The sequence below is a fragment of the Piliocolobus tephrosceles genome, chromosome 13, assembly GCF_002776525.5.
Source record: "Piliocolobus tephrosceles isolate RC106 chromosome 13, ASM277652v3, whole genome shotgun sequence".
NCBI classification, from domain to species: Eukaryota; Metazoa; Chordata; class Mammalia; order Primates; family Cercopithecidae; genus Piliocolobus; species Piliocolobus tephrosceles.
In genome coordinates this window covers 68,285,146-68,300,145 of record NC_045446.1, presented here as the reverse complement: position 1 = coordinate 68,300,145, position 15,000 = coordinate 68,285,146, and the positions used below count along the sequence as shown (strand labels likewise).

Here is a 15,000-nt window from a genome sequence, read left to right as displayed (position 1 = left end):
GTTTGCACTATTGCCCTCCAACCTGGGCCACAGAATGAGACCGTGTCTCTCAAAAACAAAACGAAAACATCTACGTGAGGTTAGGTAGCCAACTGGAGATCAGGATCTGGAAGTGAGAGGAGTGCTAAGCTATAAATCTGTGCATCATATTCACATGGGCGGCGGTTGAAGCTGTGGGAGGGCATAAACTCATATTAGGGAGGTGACACTGTCACCTACTTGCTGTGCATCTTTCAGCAAGATAATTAACTGATCTGACACATTATTGAGCATTTATTCTGTTCTGGAATCATATCAGGCAATTTACATGCATCCTTATTTAATCCTCACAACCACTTTATGAGGCTGAAACTTTTTTTTGAGACGGAGTTTTGCTCTGGTCCCCCAGGCTGGAGTGCAATGGCGCCATCTCAGCTCACTGCAACCTCTGCCTCCCAGGTTCAAGCGATTCTCTAGCTTCAGCCTCTCGAGTAAGTGGAATTACAGGCGCCCGCCACCATGCTTGGCTAATTTTTTAAAAAATTTTTAATTAAATGTTGGCCAGGCTGATCTCAAACTCCTGAACTCAGGTGATTCGCCCGCCTCAGCCTCCCAGTGTTGGGATTCAGGCGTGAGCACCGCGTCCGGCCAGAAACCATTTTTATCTCCTATTTTCAAAAAAAAATAATAATAAAAATAAAGAAAAAAAGAAACTGAGGTTTAGAGAATTTGTCCAAGATCACACAGTAAAATAATGAGACAAGTCTAATTCCATTGCATGTGCCTCAGTCTTTACGAAATCTGCGACTTCGTTGGGCCTACTGAATCAGAATCTGAATTTTAACATGAACATTATTTGTACATTAAGCGTTAGGACTAGCCTCTACCCTGCTTCCAGAATGGGTTCCGCTCAAGGAGGAGCTGAGCCAAGAGCCTCGCTCAGAGTTCTAAACACAATGTTTCTCACCTCTGCATCTTTGCACATGCCATTCTCTAGCTGGATTTAATACTCCGGTGCAGGCATCCAGGTTGGGAGCCCCCGCAGTTCACAATCCTGGCTTCTCCACTAGTGCGTGCACGTCTCTAGCGTTGTTTTATTTTTTTTCTCACTTAAGTATCCCCAGTACTACACAGTGATGACCCAGACCAAACGACCACTCTTTCTATGCAAGTATGAACTAGACGATAAAACTTAAAAGTGGGTACAAAGGCCAGTGCAAAAACCCTTCCTGCCCGGCGTGAAACGCCGCTGTAAAGAAAAAGTGGGCGGGAGGTTTAAATAGCTGACTGCAGTCCTCCGACTGGCTGCGCGGCTCGCCGCATGCGCGCAGCTCGCGGGCTCCGCTTCAGAGGGCCTTCTCCGCATGCGCGGGATCCCGGATGTGGATCAAGTTGGTAGGAAGCGTGCGGTGCCGCAGCAATGGCGGCGCTCACAATTGCCGCGGGTACTGGCAATTGGTTTTCGGCTTTGGCGCTCGGGGTGACTCTCCTCAAATGCCTTCTCATCCCCACCTAGTAAGGGACTCGCACGGCCAGGGGCTGGGCGGGGAGGCCCCGCGGTCGGTCAGGGCGGGAGAGAGAGGTGTGGCTATCCCTAGGTATAAAGAGAAGGAACTTCAGGTCGTGTTTGTCGCTATGCTGCCTTTGCTAAGCTTTCCGTTTCGCCGTTTGTTACTTGACTTAGCCTCAGCTGGCTAGGTTCAGACCTGACGCTGTCGGATTTGGAACAAGTCACTTTAATGTTTCTGAACCTCAGGGTCCTCATTCTTAACATGCATATAAGAAGCTTTCGAACAGCCATTCAGCCAGTATTAACAGGTGCCTGAGGTGCCAGGTACCCTTCTAACTCCCGGGAGATGCGGTGGTGAACAAGACATTACTGGTCCTTGCCCTCGAAGTTGGTGGGTGGAACTAGACAAACAGGAACGTTTCAGATTGTGATAAAGGAAATAGAGGGTTACTAAGTGGCTAGGCGCTACTCCTTTAGAAGGTGATGTTTGAGTTGAAATTCAAAAAATGAAAATAAGTGATGTGGAAAGCAGTTCAGGCATAGTAAAGAGTAAGTTCAATGGCCCTGTGGCAGGAAAGAAGTCAGAGCATTCTAGGAACACAAAGTGCCTCTTGTGGCTGCAGAGCATTGAGGAAGAGGAGTGGCACAGGATGGCGTGCCCAGGGGACAGATAACACAGGGTTTCGAAGACCACAGTTAGACTGCTGTGTAAAAAATGGATGTAGGGCCAAGACTGAAAGCATGGAAACCAAGAAGCAACCATCAAATGGTGGTGTGTATACAGTAGGTACTCAATATTTGTTAATATTAGCTTCCACCCTCCCTTCATCCTTCCTCTTTTTTCTTTTTCTCCCTCATCCCTTTTCTCCTTTCCCTCCCACTTCCTAGTTTAGGGTTTGTTTTATTGGTATCCTTTGATTCAGGCTCTTGGTGATTTCTTGTTGAGTATGGGAGAGTCATATGTATAGAATGTAAGTCCATACTGATGTGTATATGTAATCATATAAGTGGAATGTGTATGTAGATTCAGTAAAATGATTAACTGTAGGTCTGTGCATTAAGAAGATATTTCTTGCTTTAGTTGCCTCAGGCTAGAAATGTATCCTCAGAGTTGTTTTTTTTTTTGTTTGTTTGTTATTATTTTGTTTTTGAGACAGGCTTGTCCCACCTTGTCACCCAGGCTGGAGTGCAGTGGCACAATCTCAGCTTACTGCAACCTCTGCCTCCTGGGTTCAAATGATTCTCCTGCCTCAGCCTCCTGAGTACCTGGGATTACAGGCATGCACCACTGCGCCAGGCTAATTTTTGTATTTTTAGTAGAGATGGGGTTTCACCATGATGGCCGGGGGCTGGTCTCAAACTCCTGACCTCAAGTGGTCCACCTGCCTCAGCCTCCCATAATGTTGGGATTACAGGCGTGAGCCACCATGCCTGGCCAGAGTTGTTATTTTGAATACTGCTCTTGGTCCAGGTTAAGAATGTATATAGCACTCACTTTGGCAGCAGCACATGTACAGGAATACCTCATTTTTTGCACTTTGCTTTATGCACTTCACAGATACTGCATTTTCATTTTTTTTTTTTTTTTTACAAATTGAAGGCTGTGGTAACTCCATTGAGCAACTCGATCAACGCCATTTTTCTAACATCATGTGCTCATTTTGTGTCTGTGTAACATTTTGGTAAATCTTGAAATATTTCACACTTTTTCATTACTATTATATTTGTTATGATGATCTGTAATCAGTGATCTTTGATATTACTATTCTGATTGCTTTGGGGCGACACTATGGTGAATTTAATAAATGCTGTGTGTTCCGACTGCTCTACCAACCAGCTGTTCCACCATCTCTCTCCCTGTCCTCAGGCCTCCCTGTTGACTGAGATACAATAATAAAGTTAGGCCAATTAATAGCCTTACAGTGGCCTCTAAGTTTTCAAGTGAGAGGAAGAGTCACATATCTGTGACTTTAAATCAAAAGCTCGAAATGATTGAGCTTGATGAGGAAGGCATCCTGAAAGCCAAGACAGGCTGAAAGTTAGGCCCATTGTGCCAAACAGCCAAGTTGTGAGTGCAGAGGAAAAGTTCTTGAAGGAAACTGAAAGTGCTACTCCAGTGAATACACAAGTGATAAGAAAGTGAAACAATCTTGATGATATGGTGAACATTTTAGTGGTCTGGATAGATCAAACCAGCCATAACATTCCCTTAACCAAAACCTTATCCACATCAAGGCCCTAACGCTTCAATTCTTTGACGCCTAAGAGAGGTAAGGAAGTTGCAGAAGAACATTTGGAAGCTAGCAGAGGTGGGTTCATGAGGTTTAAGAAAAGAAGCCATCGACTAGGCACGGTGGCTCATGCCTGTAATCCTAGCACTTTGGGAGGCCAAGATGGGCGGATCACCAGAGGACCAACATGGAGAAACCCCGTCTCTACTAAAAATACAAAATTAGCCAGGCGTGGTGGAGCATGCCTGTAATCCCAGCTACTCGGGAGGCTGAGGCAGGAGAATCACTTGAACTCGGAGGTTGCAGTGAGCTGAGATCGCGCTATTGCACTCCAGCCTGGACAACAAGAGTGAAACTCCATCTCAAAAAAAAGAAAGAAAAGAAGCCATCTCCACAATAAAGTACAAGGTGAAGCAGCAAGTATTGATGCAGAAGCTGCAGTAAGTTTTCTAGATCTAGCTAAGATCACTGATTAAGGTGGCTACACTAAACAATAGATTTTCAAGGTAGAAGAAACAGACTTACATTGGAAGATGCCATCTGGGACATCTAGTTGAAACCAGTTTTCATTTACTGTTCTGAAAATCTGATGCCCCTTAAGACTTAGGCTAAATCTACTCTGCCTATGCTCTATAAATGGAACAACAAAGCCCTGGATGGCAGCACATCTATTTACAGCATGGTTTACTGAATAAGCCCACTGTTGAGACCTACTGCTCAGAAACCAATTTTTTTTTTTTTTTCTAGAGACACGGTCTTGCTCTTATCTCCCAGGGTGAAGTACAGTGGCACCATCATGGCGCACTGCAGCCTTAATCTCCTGCGCTTGAGCAATCCTCCTCCCTCAGCCTCCCGAATAGCTGGAACGAAGACAGATGCACCATGCCCAGCTAATTTTTTTTTCTTTATTATCTGTCTGTCATCTATCTATCTATGTGTGTGTGTTTTGGTTTGATTTGTTTGTTGTTGTTGTTGTTGTTCTTTTTGGTAGAGACAAGGTGTCACTGTGTTACCAGGCTGATCTCGAACTCCTGGGCTCAAGTGAGCCCTTCCAAAGTGCTGGGATTACAGACCTGAGCCACCTCATTGGTCAATATTTTTCCTTTTTCTTTGCTTTTTTGAGGCAGGATTTCACTTTGTTAGGCTGGAGTGCACTCGTGTGATCTCAGCTCACTGCTGCCTCTACCTCCTGGGCTCAAACAATCCTCCCATCTCAGCTTCCCAAGTAATTTGAACTACAGTTGCACACCACCATGCCCAGCTAACTTTTTGTATTTTTTGCAGAGATGGGGCTTCACCAGCTTCCCCAGGCTGGTCTCAAATTCCTGACCTCAAGTGATCCACCTGTCTTGGCCTCCCAAAGTGCTAGGATTACAGACATGAGCCACGACACCCAGCCATTATTTTTCTTTTTTTTTTCTTATTTATTTATTTTTGAGATGGGAGTTTCACTCTGTTTCCCACACTGGAGTGTAGTGGCACGATCTCAGCTCACTGCAACCTCAGCTTCCCGGGTTCAAGCAATTCTCCTGCCTCAGCCACCCAAGTAGCTGGGGTTACAGGTATACACCATCATGCCCTGCTAATTTTTATATTTTTAGTAGAGATGGGGTTTTGCCATTTTGGCCAGGCTAGTCTTAAACTCCTGGCCTCAAGTGATCTGCTCTCTTTGACCTCCCAGAGTGCTGGGATTACAGGCATGAGCACCATGCCTGGCCTTTTTTTAAAATTTATTTTTGGAGAGATGGGGTCACTGCGTTGCCCAGGCCAGCCTGGAATTCCTAGGCTTAAGCGATCCTCCTACCTTTGCTTCCCAAAGTTCTGGGATTATAGACATGAGCCACTGCGCCCAGCCTTAATGTTGTTTTCATGCCTGCTGATGTAATATCTATTCTGCAGCCAGTTGACTAGTTGCCTTTTTTTTTTTTTTTTTGAAACAGGGTCTCACTCTGCCACTCAGGCTGGAGTGCAGTGGCATGATCTCAGCTCACTGCAACCTCCACCTTTCGGGCTCAAGCAATCCTCCTACCTCACCCTACCAAGTAGCTGGGACTTAAGGTGTGTGCTACCATACCCTGCTAATTTTTGTATTTTTAGTAGAGATGGGTTTTCGCAGTGTTGTCCAGGCTGTTCTTGAACTCCTGTGCTCAAGCAATCTGCCTGCCATGGCCTCCCAAAGTGCTGGGATTATAGGCAAGAGCCACCATGCCCAATCAATTTTGACTTTTAAGTCTTGTTATTTAAGAAATACATTTCATGGCCAGTTGTGGTGGCTCAAGCCTGTAATCCCAGCACTTTGGGAGGCCGAGACGGGTGGATCACGAGGTCAGGAGATCGAGACCATCTTGGCTAACCTGGTGAAACCCCGTCTCTACTAAAAAATACAAAAAACTAGCCGGGCAAGATGGCAGGCGCCTGTAGTCCCAGCTACTCGGGAGGCTGAGGCAGGAGAATGGTGTGAACCCGGGAAGGCGGAGCTTGCCATGAGCTGAGATCCGGCCACTGCACTCTGGCCTGGGTGACAGAACGAGACTCTGTCTCAAAAAAAAAAAAAAAAAAAGAAATACATTTCATAAGGCTATATCTGCCATAGATAGTGATTCCTCTGATGGATCTGGGCAAAGTAAATTGAAACCTGGAAAGGATACACCATTCTAGATGCCATTAAGAACATTCATGATTCATGGGAGGAGGTTGAGATATCAACATTAACAAGAGTTTGGAAGAATTAGATTCCAACTCCAGTGGATGACTGAGGGGTTCACGACTTCGGTGGAAGAAGTAACTACAGATGTCATGGAAATAGCAAGAGAACTAGAAGTGGAGCCTGAGCATGTGATTGAATGGCTGCATGATATGTCATGATAAAACTTGAGTGGATGAGGAGTTGCTTCTCATGAATGAGCAGAGAAAGTGGTTTCTTTTGAGATGCACTGTGCTAATGAAGATGCTGTGAATATTGTTGAAATGACAACAAAGGATTTAGAATATTATATAAACTTAATAATCAGTGGCAGGGTTTAAGAAGAAGGATTGACTCCAATTTTGAAAGTTTTACTGTGGGTTAAATGCTATCAAACAGCATTGCATACTAGAGGAATCTTTTGTGAAAGGAAGAGCCCATCAATGTGGCAAGCTTCATTGTTGTTTTATTGTTTTAAGAAATTGCCACAGTCTTGCCAGGCACGGTGGCTCATGCCTGTAATCCCAGCATTTGGGGAGACCAAGGCAGGCAGGTCACCTGAGGTCAGGAGTTCAAGACCAGCCTGGCCAACATGGTGAAATCCTATCTCTACTAAATATACAAAAATTAGCCAGGTGTGGTGGTAGGCATCTGTAATCTCAGCCACTCAGGAGACTGAGGCAGGAGAATCACTTGAACCCAGGAGGCAGAGGTTACAGTGAGCCGAGATGATGCCATTGCACCCCAGCCTGGGTGACAAGAGTAAGACTCCATCTCAAAAAAAAAAAAAAAAAACTGTTTGCCACAGTCACCCCAGTCTTCAGCACCCATAACCCTGATCAATCAGCAGCCATCAACATTGAGGCAAAACTCTCCATCAGCAAAAAGATTAGGACTTGCCAAAGGCGCAGATGATCATTAGCTTTGTTTTAGCAATAAAGTATTTTAAAATGAAGGTGTACACTGTCTTTTTAGACATAATAATATTGCACACTTTATAGTATAGTGTAAACATTTTTTTTTTTGAGACGGAGTCTTGCTGTTGCCCAGGCTGGAGTGCAGTGGCATGATCTCAGCTTACTGCAAGCTCCGCCTCCCGGGTTCATGCCATTCTCCTGCCTCAACCTCCGTAGTAGCTGGGACTGCAGGCGCCCGCCACCACACCCGACTAATTTTTTTTTGTATTTTTAGTAGAGATGGCGTTTCACTGTGTTAGCCAGGATGCTCTCGGTCTCCTGACCTCGTGATCCCACATCTCTAAGGTATGCCTGCACTAAAACAGGAAGCTTAGCATGGTCTGTGTAGAAGGATAGCGTGCAAATTTATGAAACACTTAATATATTTTAAAAAGAATGTTTTTAATTGTAGTTAATGCTCTGCTTCTCAAATCGGAAACTGCTGGGATGTGAGAGGGAAGCTATAGGGTAAATGCAGATATGTTCAACAAAACATTTGCTAACTGCTTTATTATGTACCAGGTATTGTTGCTAGGCTAGAAGCGAGGACAAAATAGATATGATCCCTGGCCCCGTTAAGTATGTAGTTCAGTAGGTATAACAGTACCAGAAACAAATCAATGCAAATATATAGTTACATAACCACAATTTGGATTAAGTATTAGGAGGAAGAGGCTGGGCATGGTGACTCATGCCTGTAATCCCAGCACTTTGGGAGGCTGAGGCGGGCGGATCATGAGGTCAGGAGATCGAGATCATCCTGGCTAACACGGTGAAACCCCGTCTCTCTAAAAATACAAAAAATTAGCCAGGTGTGGTGGTGGGTGTGTGTAGTCCCAGCTACTTGGGAGGCTGAGACAGAATGGTGGGAACCCAGGAGGCGGAGCTTGCAGTGAGCCAAGATCGTGCCAATGCACTCCATCCAGCCTGGGTGACAGCGCAAAACTCCGTCAAAAAAAAAAAAAGAAGAAGAAGGACAACAGGATCCTATTGGGACCAAGAAGGGAGACATACTTTCGATTAGGTGTCAGAGAATGTCTCTGAGGAACTGACTTAATTGGAGGCCTAAAGTATGAATGAGAGGGCCATCCATGCAGAGTTTGTGGTGTGTGCACGTGTGTAGAACTTACCTGAAAGAGCACACTGTATAAATATAGGCCCTGTGGTGTGAAAGTATTGGCCTATTTGGGCAACTGTGATAAGGCCAGTGTAGTTGGCATGGAATAAGCAACAGAGACAGAAACATGCACAGTGAAATTGGAAAGATAGGCACCAAATCATGCCGGATCTTAAAAAGCCAGGATGAAAAATTTAGATTTTGATTGTATAAACTCAGTGGAAATGATTTGCATTTATAAAATATTTTTTTGGCTGCCATATAAATGATTGGAGGAGGCGGGAGAGTCACGAAGGCTAGGTGCCCTTTGAGAAAGTCTACATGAGAGAAGATGCTGACTTGAATTGGAGTGGTGGCATTAGAGATAGAAAAAAACAAATTAAAGATTTATTTTGCCTTGAGGTTAGGAAGGATTTGCAGAGAAAATAACAACTAACTTTGGAAGTATTTGGTGGTTTAAGAGCCATAGCTAGGGAGTCAGACAGCCCTGGTTAGAATCTGGCTTTGCTACATACTGGCTACATGACAGGGCAAGCTGCTTCTCTAAGCCACTGGTGAAATGGTAAGAGTTAAAGAACCTACCTCAAATGGAGTGTTGCAGGCAGAGGGAAAAGGTGAATGTAGAGTAATACAAAAACAAGTGAGAAGATAGTGAGAAATGGGCTGAAAAGGTGAATAAGCGAGATCCAAAAAGATCTTTTAGGCTATGTTAAGTACTTTAGATTTTATCCGGAGGGCAGAGGTCAATTAAAAGGGAAATATGATATTCGTGATTTAGAAATACTATTTTGACTGCAGTGTGAAAGCTAGATTAATGAAGGGCCTGAGTGAAGATGGGGAGTTCAATTTAAGAAGCTATCATAGGACAAGTAAGAGATGGTAGGTTTTTGTTTTAATTTTTAGAGACAGGGATGGGTGCAGTGGCTCACACCTGTAATCCCAGCACTTTGGAAGGCCAAGGCAGGCAGATTGCTTGAGCTCAGGAGTTTGAGACCAGCGTGGGCAACATAGTGAAACCCCGTCTCTTCAAAAAAAAAAATACAAAGAATTAGCTGGAGATGGTGGTCAAAAATTTTAGAGACAGGGTCTAACTCTGTTACTCAGGCTAGAGTACAGTGGCACGATCATTGCTCACTGCAGCCTCAAATTCCTGGGCTCAAGCCATTCTCTGGCTTCAGCCCCCTGAGTAGCTGGGACTACAGGTGCACACCACCATACCAGCTAATCATTAAGTTTTTTGTAGAGATGGGGATCTCATTATGTTGCCCAGGCTGGTCTTGAACTTCTAACCTCCAGCTATCCTCCCACCATGGCCTCCCAAAATACTGGGATTATAGGCATGAACCACTGTGCTCAGCTGATGGTAGATTTTTTTAATGCAATTAAAAAAATAGTTGTTTGCTATTTATCATTGTGTCTGTAGTCTTAGTTTTGCTTTTTTTTTCAAGTGTCATTTCAGTAATTAAGATTACTTTTACAGATGGGTGCAGTGGCTCACACCTGTAATCCCAGCACTCCAACAAAAGTGAAGCTTCAACAGTTTTGAATAGGAAACAACAAAATAACTAAAGTAACCAAAAAAGAGACTGAAAAAAATCTATATAGTACAACTATATAGGAAAAGAAAGTGTCCCCAAACTCACTCAGATTTTGTAAGTGCTACTCCAAAGAGAGTAAAAACGACATATCTGTAAAACAAGAACAGATGCTATGAAACAGGAATTATCAGAGAAACTGTAGTTCATAGAAAATGTTATTGCCAAAATTAAGGACAAATTGAGTAAATCTTTCAAAAATATGAGAGAAAAGATAAAAATTATAAGTTCAATCTAGGGTATCTAGCATCCATCTAAAGTTTCAGGAAAAAAACACAGGGGAGGAGATGAGCAAATAATAAATTTCCCAGAGCTAAAGGCATTACATACTCAGCATAATTAATGAAAAAAGACCCTCACAAAGACATTAAATCACTAGACATTTCATACTGCTATGGATGAAAAGGAGAAACAGGAAACTTCCAGAGATGAAGGGAAAACCATAAAGGAAAGAGACTTAACCAACATCAGCATTTTATACTAAAAACCAATGGAATAAGCTTCCAAAGATCAGTGGAAGCAAATTTCAACCTACAATTCCATACAAAATCCAGTATAAAATACCAGAAGTGCAAATCATAAATGTACAGCTCACTGAATTTTTGCAAAGTGAATACATCTATAAATAGCATACAGATCAATAAGCAGAATATTATACCTCGTGTGTCTTTCTAGCCACTCCCTGCAACCCCACCCCGCCAAGGGTATTGATATTCTCACCTTTTTTTCTTTTTGAGACCGGGCCTTGCTCTGTCTCCCATGGCTCCCAACTTGGCTCACTGTAGCCTCAGCCTCTTGGGCTCGAGGAGTCCTCCCACCTCAGCCTCTTGAGTAGCTGGGACCACAGGGGTGTGCCGCCTTGCCTAGCTAATTTTTAAATTTTTTGTAGATATGGGGTCTCACTATGTTACCAGGCTGGTCTCGAACTCCTGAGCTCAAGTGATCCACCTGCCTTGGCCTCCCAAAGTATTGGGATTACAGGTGTGAGCCATCATGCCTGGCCTCTGATGTTGACTTTTAACTGCATAGGTTAAATTTTGCCTGTTTGTGAATTTTTGTTTGGGTTTTTTTGTTTGTTTTTGAATTTTATATAAATGTAATCATACAACCTGTTCTCTTGGGTCTGGCTTTCACTCAACATTAAGTTTGTGCGTTGTTGTGTAATTATAGTTTTTCATTCTTATCACTAGATATCACTGGTTCTCAAACTTTTTAGTCAGAATCACTTCTTAAAAATAATTGAGGGTCACAAAGAGCTATATGTTTATGTGGGCTGTATAATAGATAATTACCATTTTACAAATTAAATTGTTCAAGCACAAGAATATACAAGCACAAATGTCACTGGCCATCAGAGTGATGACATCGTATTATGTAGCCTCTAGAACATCACTGTATACTTGTGAGAGAATGAGTGAAAGTAGGACAAATTACATCTGAATATTATTATGAAAATAGTACATATTTCAAACTCCCTGAAAGGGTCTCCCTGCAAATTCCTGAATCACACTTTGAGAACTGCTGCCCTACAGTATTCCATTGTGTGAAAACACCACAACTTATTTAGCCATTCTGCTGTTTGTGGACATTTGAATTATCTCCACTTTTTGCCTGTTGCAAATAGTTTTACTTTGAACATTCCTTTTTTTCTTTTTTTGAGACAGAATCTCGCTCTGTCGCCCAGACTGGAGTACAGTGGCGCGATCTAAGCTCACTGCAAGCTCCCCTCCCGGCTTCATGCCATTCTGCCTCAGCCTCCCAAGTAGCTAGGACTACACGTGCCCGCCACCACGCCTGGGTAATTTTTGTATTTTTAGTAGAGACGGGGTTTCACCATGTTAGCCAGGATGGTCTCGATTTCCTGAACTCATGATCCACCCGCCTCGAACTGCCAAAGTGATGGGATTATAGGTGTGAGCCACTGCGCCTGGCCCCATTTTGCACATTCTTATAGTATATGTCTTTTAGTGAACATACTATGCATTTCTGTTGGGTATACATACTTAGACTTGAGATTGATGGGTCATCAATTCAGTTTTGAGTGGAGATTTTGAAAAATCTGTAGGAAATGCAAGTGAGATTGTTAACAGGAAATTGGAGGTGTCTGTCTCTACAACTTAGGAAAGAAGCCAATGTTGCATATTGAAATTTGGGAGTAGGCCGGGCGTGGTGGCTCCTGCCTGTAATCCCAGCACTTTGGGAGGCCGAGGCTGGCTGATCACGAGGTCAGGAGATCGAGACCATCCTGGCCAACATGGTGAAACCCCATCTCTACTAAAATACAAAAAAAAAAATTAGCCAGGCGTGGTGCCCTGTGCCTGTAGTCCCAGCTACTCAGGAGGCTGAGGCAGGGGAGTCGCTTGAACCCGAGAGATGGAGGTTGCAGTGAACTAAGATCACACTACTGTACTGCAGCCTGGCGACAGAGCGAGACTCGGTCTCAAAAAAAAAAAAAAAGTGAAATTTGGGAGTCATCATTATACAATTGACAATGGAACCAGAAAGTTTGCATAAGATTGTCCAGAGCGGAATAAGTTGCGTAAAAAGGGGACCAAGAACTGAACCTAGGGGAATATCAACATGTCCCTGGTGAATATAGGAAGGGAAAACCATGATTGAGACAGAAGGGGTTGGCTGGAGGTAGGAGAAAGTTGTCATTGTGGAAAGGTTGTGTGAAACATTGGAAAGTGTAAATTGGGCTTTGCTGTGGAACTCATTGTTGACTTTGGTGAGTGGATATTCAGCAAGAACGTATTGAGCCTGTCCATGTGTCAGGTGCTGTTCTAAATGTGGAGGGGCAGTACGGCAGTGGACAAAAAGGAAAACATTTTTACTGAAGATGGGTGATCCTTAGATCTATATAGTGACGGGCAGAGGGAGAATTTGGAGAAATGGGAAAGGCAAGGCAAGGATCTTTTCCCACCTTCTCTGTCAGATGAACTCCTACTCAAACTTACGTGTTGGTATACAGGTAATGAATTTTGTTAGAATTATTTGTGAGCAAGAGGAAGTCACTTCTGAGCAAAGGCCTGAGGGCCGCCTGTAAGAAAAAGGTTGGGCTAAATGAGGGGCAGTGGCTCACGCCTGTAAACCCAGCACTTTGGGAGACTGAGGCAGGTGGATCACCTGAGGTCAGGAGTTTGAGACCAGCCTGGCCAACATGACGAAACCCCATCTCTACTAAAAATTAGCCAGGATTGGTGGTACACACCTGTAGTCTCAGCTGCTTGGGAGGCTGAGACAGAAGACTTGCGTGAACCCAGGAGGCGGTGGTTGCAGTGAGCTGAGACGGGCCCACTACACTCCAACCTGGGTGACAGAAGGAGACTCCGTTTCAAAAAAGAAAAAGAAAAAGTCTGGGCTTCTTGTCAGCCCTTTAGATAGTTCTGAAACCCTTTTCACTGACTTGTAGATTGCTCAACAACTTTCCAGAAGATCTGACTTCCAGATAAGTGAAGTTAAGGATTACATAATGTCTATTTGTGTCTCTATAGGACAGTGAACTGTGACTGCTTAGGGAATGTCAGTCCATTTAAAAGCATAGCTATGGGAATTAGAAATGGATAAATATTGCAAAATCTCATTTTATTCATCTAATTGTTTTGAGTAGCCATTCCACAGATTTTGAAGTACACCGCAACTGGCTTGCTATCACTCACAGTTTGCCAATATCGCAGTGGTATTATGAGGTAAGTTTTAATTTTCACTTTTTTTTTAAGATTCATATATAAACTAGGTAAATATTACTGATATTAAAAATGTTTTCTGGCTGCGTACGGTGGCTCACACTTGTAATCCCAGCACTTTGGGAGGCCGAGGTGGGTGGATCATGAGGTCAGGGGTTTGAGACCAGCTGACCAACACAGTGAAACCCCGTCTCTACTAAAAATACAAAAATTAGCTGGGCGTGGTGGTGGGTGCCTGTAATCCTAGCTACTCAGGAGGCTGAGGCAGGAGAATCGCTTGAACCTGGGAGGCGGAGGTTGCAGTGAGCCGAACTCATGCCACTGCACTCCAGCGTGGGTGACAGAGTTAGATTCTGTCTCAAAAAAAAAAAAAAGTTTTTTCTGCAACCATAGATCTAATTAATCTTTATAAAAATTGTGATCTCTTCTCAGTTCTGTCCTCTTGCACTACTAGGGAATCCCCTTACTTCAAAATGAGTTTCTCAGTCTATAAATTGGGAGGTATAGTATCTACCACACTTTTTGAAAGAACAATGGACTGGGAAAGAGGAAGAATTGGATTCTTAGGCCTGGCTCTGCCACTATCTAGTTACATAGAGAAAAGATACTTCATGTCTCTGGGCCTTAGTGTCTCATCTGGCACATGAGGATTTGGAGTGAATTATTTCTAAGATCCTGTCTGTTGCTAATGTCTTGTGATTTTATGAGGAAAGGAATAATCAAATGTGATGTGTAGACATCAGGTAATATACAGTTCATAGATATATATTATATATATGAATATATTGTTTATAAAAACTACACCTGTATTTTTATTTCTTTTTCTTTTCCTTTTTTTTCTTTTCTTTTTTTTGAGACAGAGTCTTGCTCTGTCACCCAGGCTGGAGTACAGTGGCACAATCTCAACTCACTGCAACCTCCGCCTCCCGGGTTCAAGCGATTCTCCTGCCTCAACCTCCCAAGTAGCTGGGATTACAGGCACCCGCCACCACGCCCCAGCTAATTTTTACATTTTTAGTAGAGATGGGGTTTCACCATGTTGGCCAGGCTGGTCTCGAACTCCGGACCTCAGGTGAGCCACCCACCTTGGCCTCCCAAAGTGCTGGGATTATAGGCATGAGCCACTGCACCCAGCTTGTATTTTTGTTTCTGGTAAGAATTACTAAACTGTGTGTAATACTTTATGAAAAAGAGACATCACCAGAAATTTCCTGATCAAAAGCAGTACTCTGCTGACAGGGAG

The 15,000-nt window shown here is 43.5% G+C and overlaps 1 protein-coding gene across 2 annotated transcripts in view; it reads left to right on the top strand.

The window, feature by feature from the left end:
• The first annotated feature begins 1,327 nt into the window (after positions 1 to 1,327).
• ALG8 (ALG8 alpha-1,3-glucosyltransferase) overlaps positions 1,328 to 15,000 on the top strand; it is a 37,354-nt gene continuing 23,681 nt past the window's right edge. The window contains exons 1-2 of one of the 2 annotated variants that reach the window (XM_023209320.2): positions 1,328 to 1,494; positions 13,682 to 13,760. In XM_023209320.2, the coding sequence (XP_023065088.1) occupies positions 1,400 to 1,494; positions 13,682 to 13,760 (174 nt within the window). In that variant the 5' untranslated portion in view covers positions 1,328 to 1,399. Of the gene's footprint in view, positions 1,495 to 1,604; positions 2,273 to 13,681; positions 13,761 to 15,000 lie in introns of those variants that run through there. The other variant, XM_023209321.2, reaches the window with a different exon arrangement.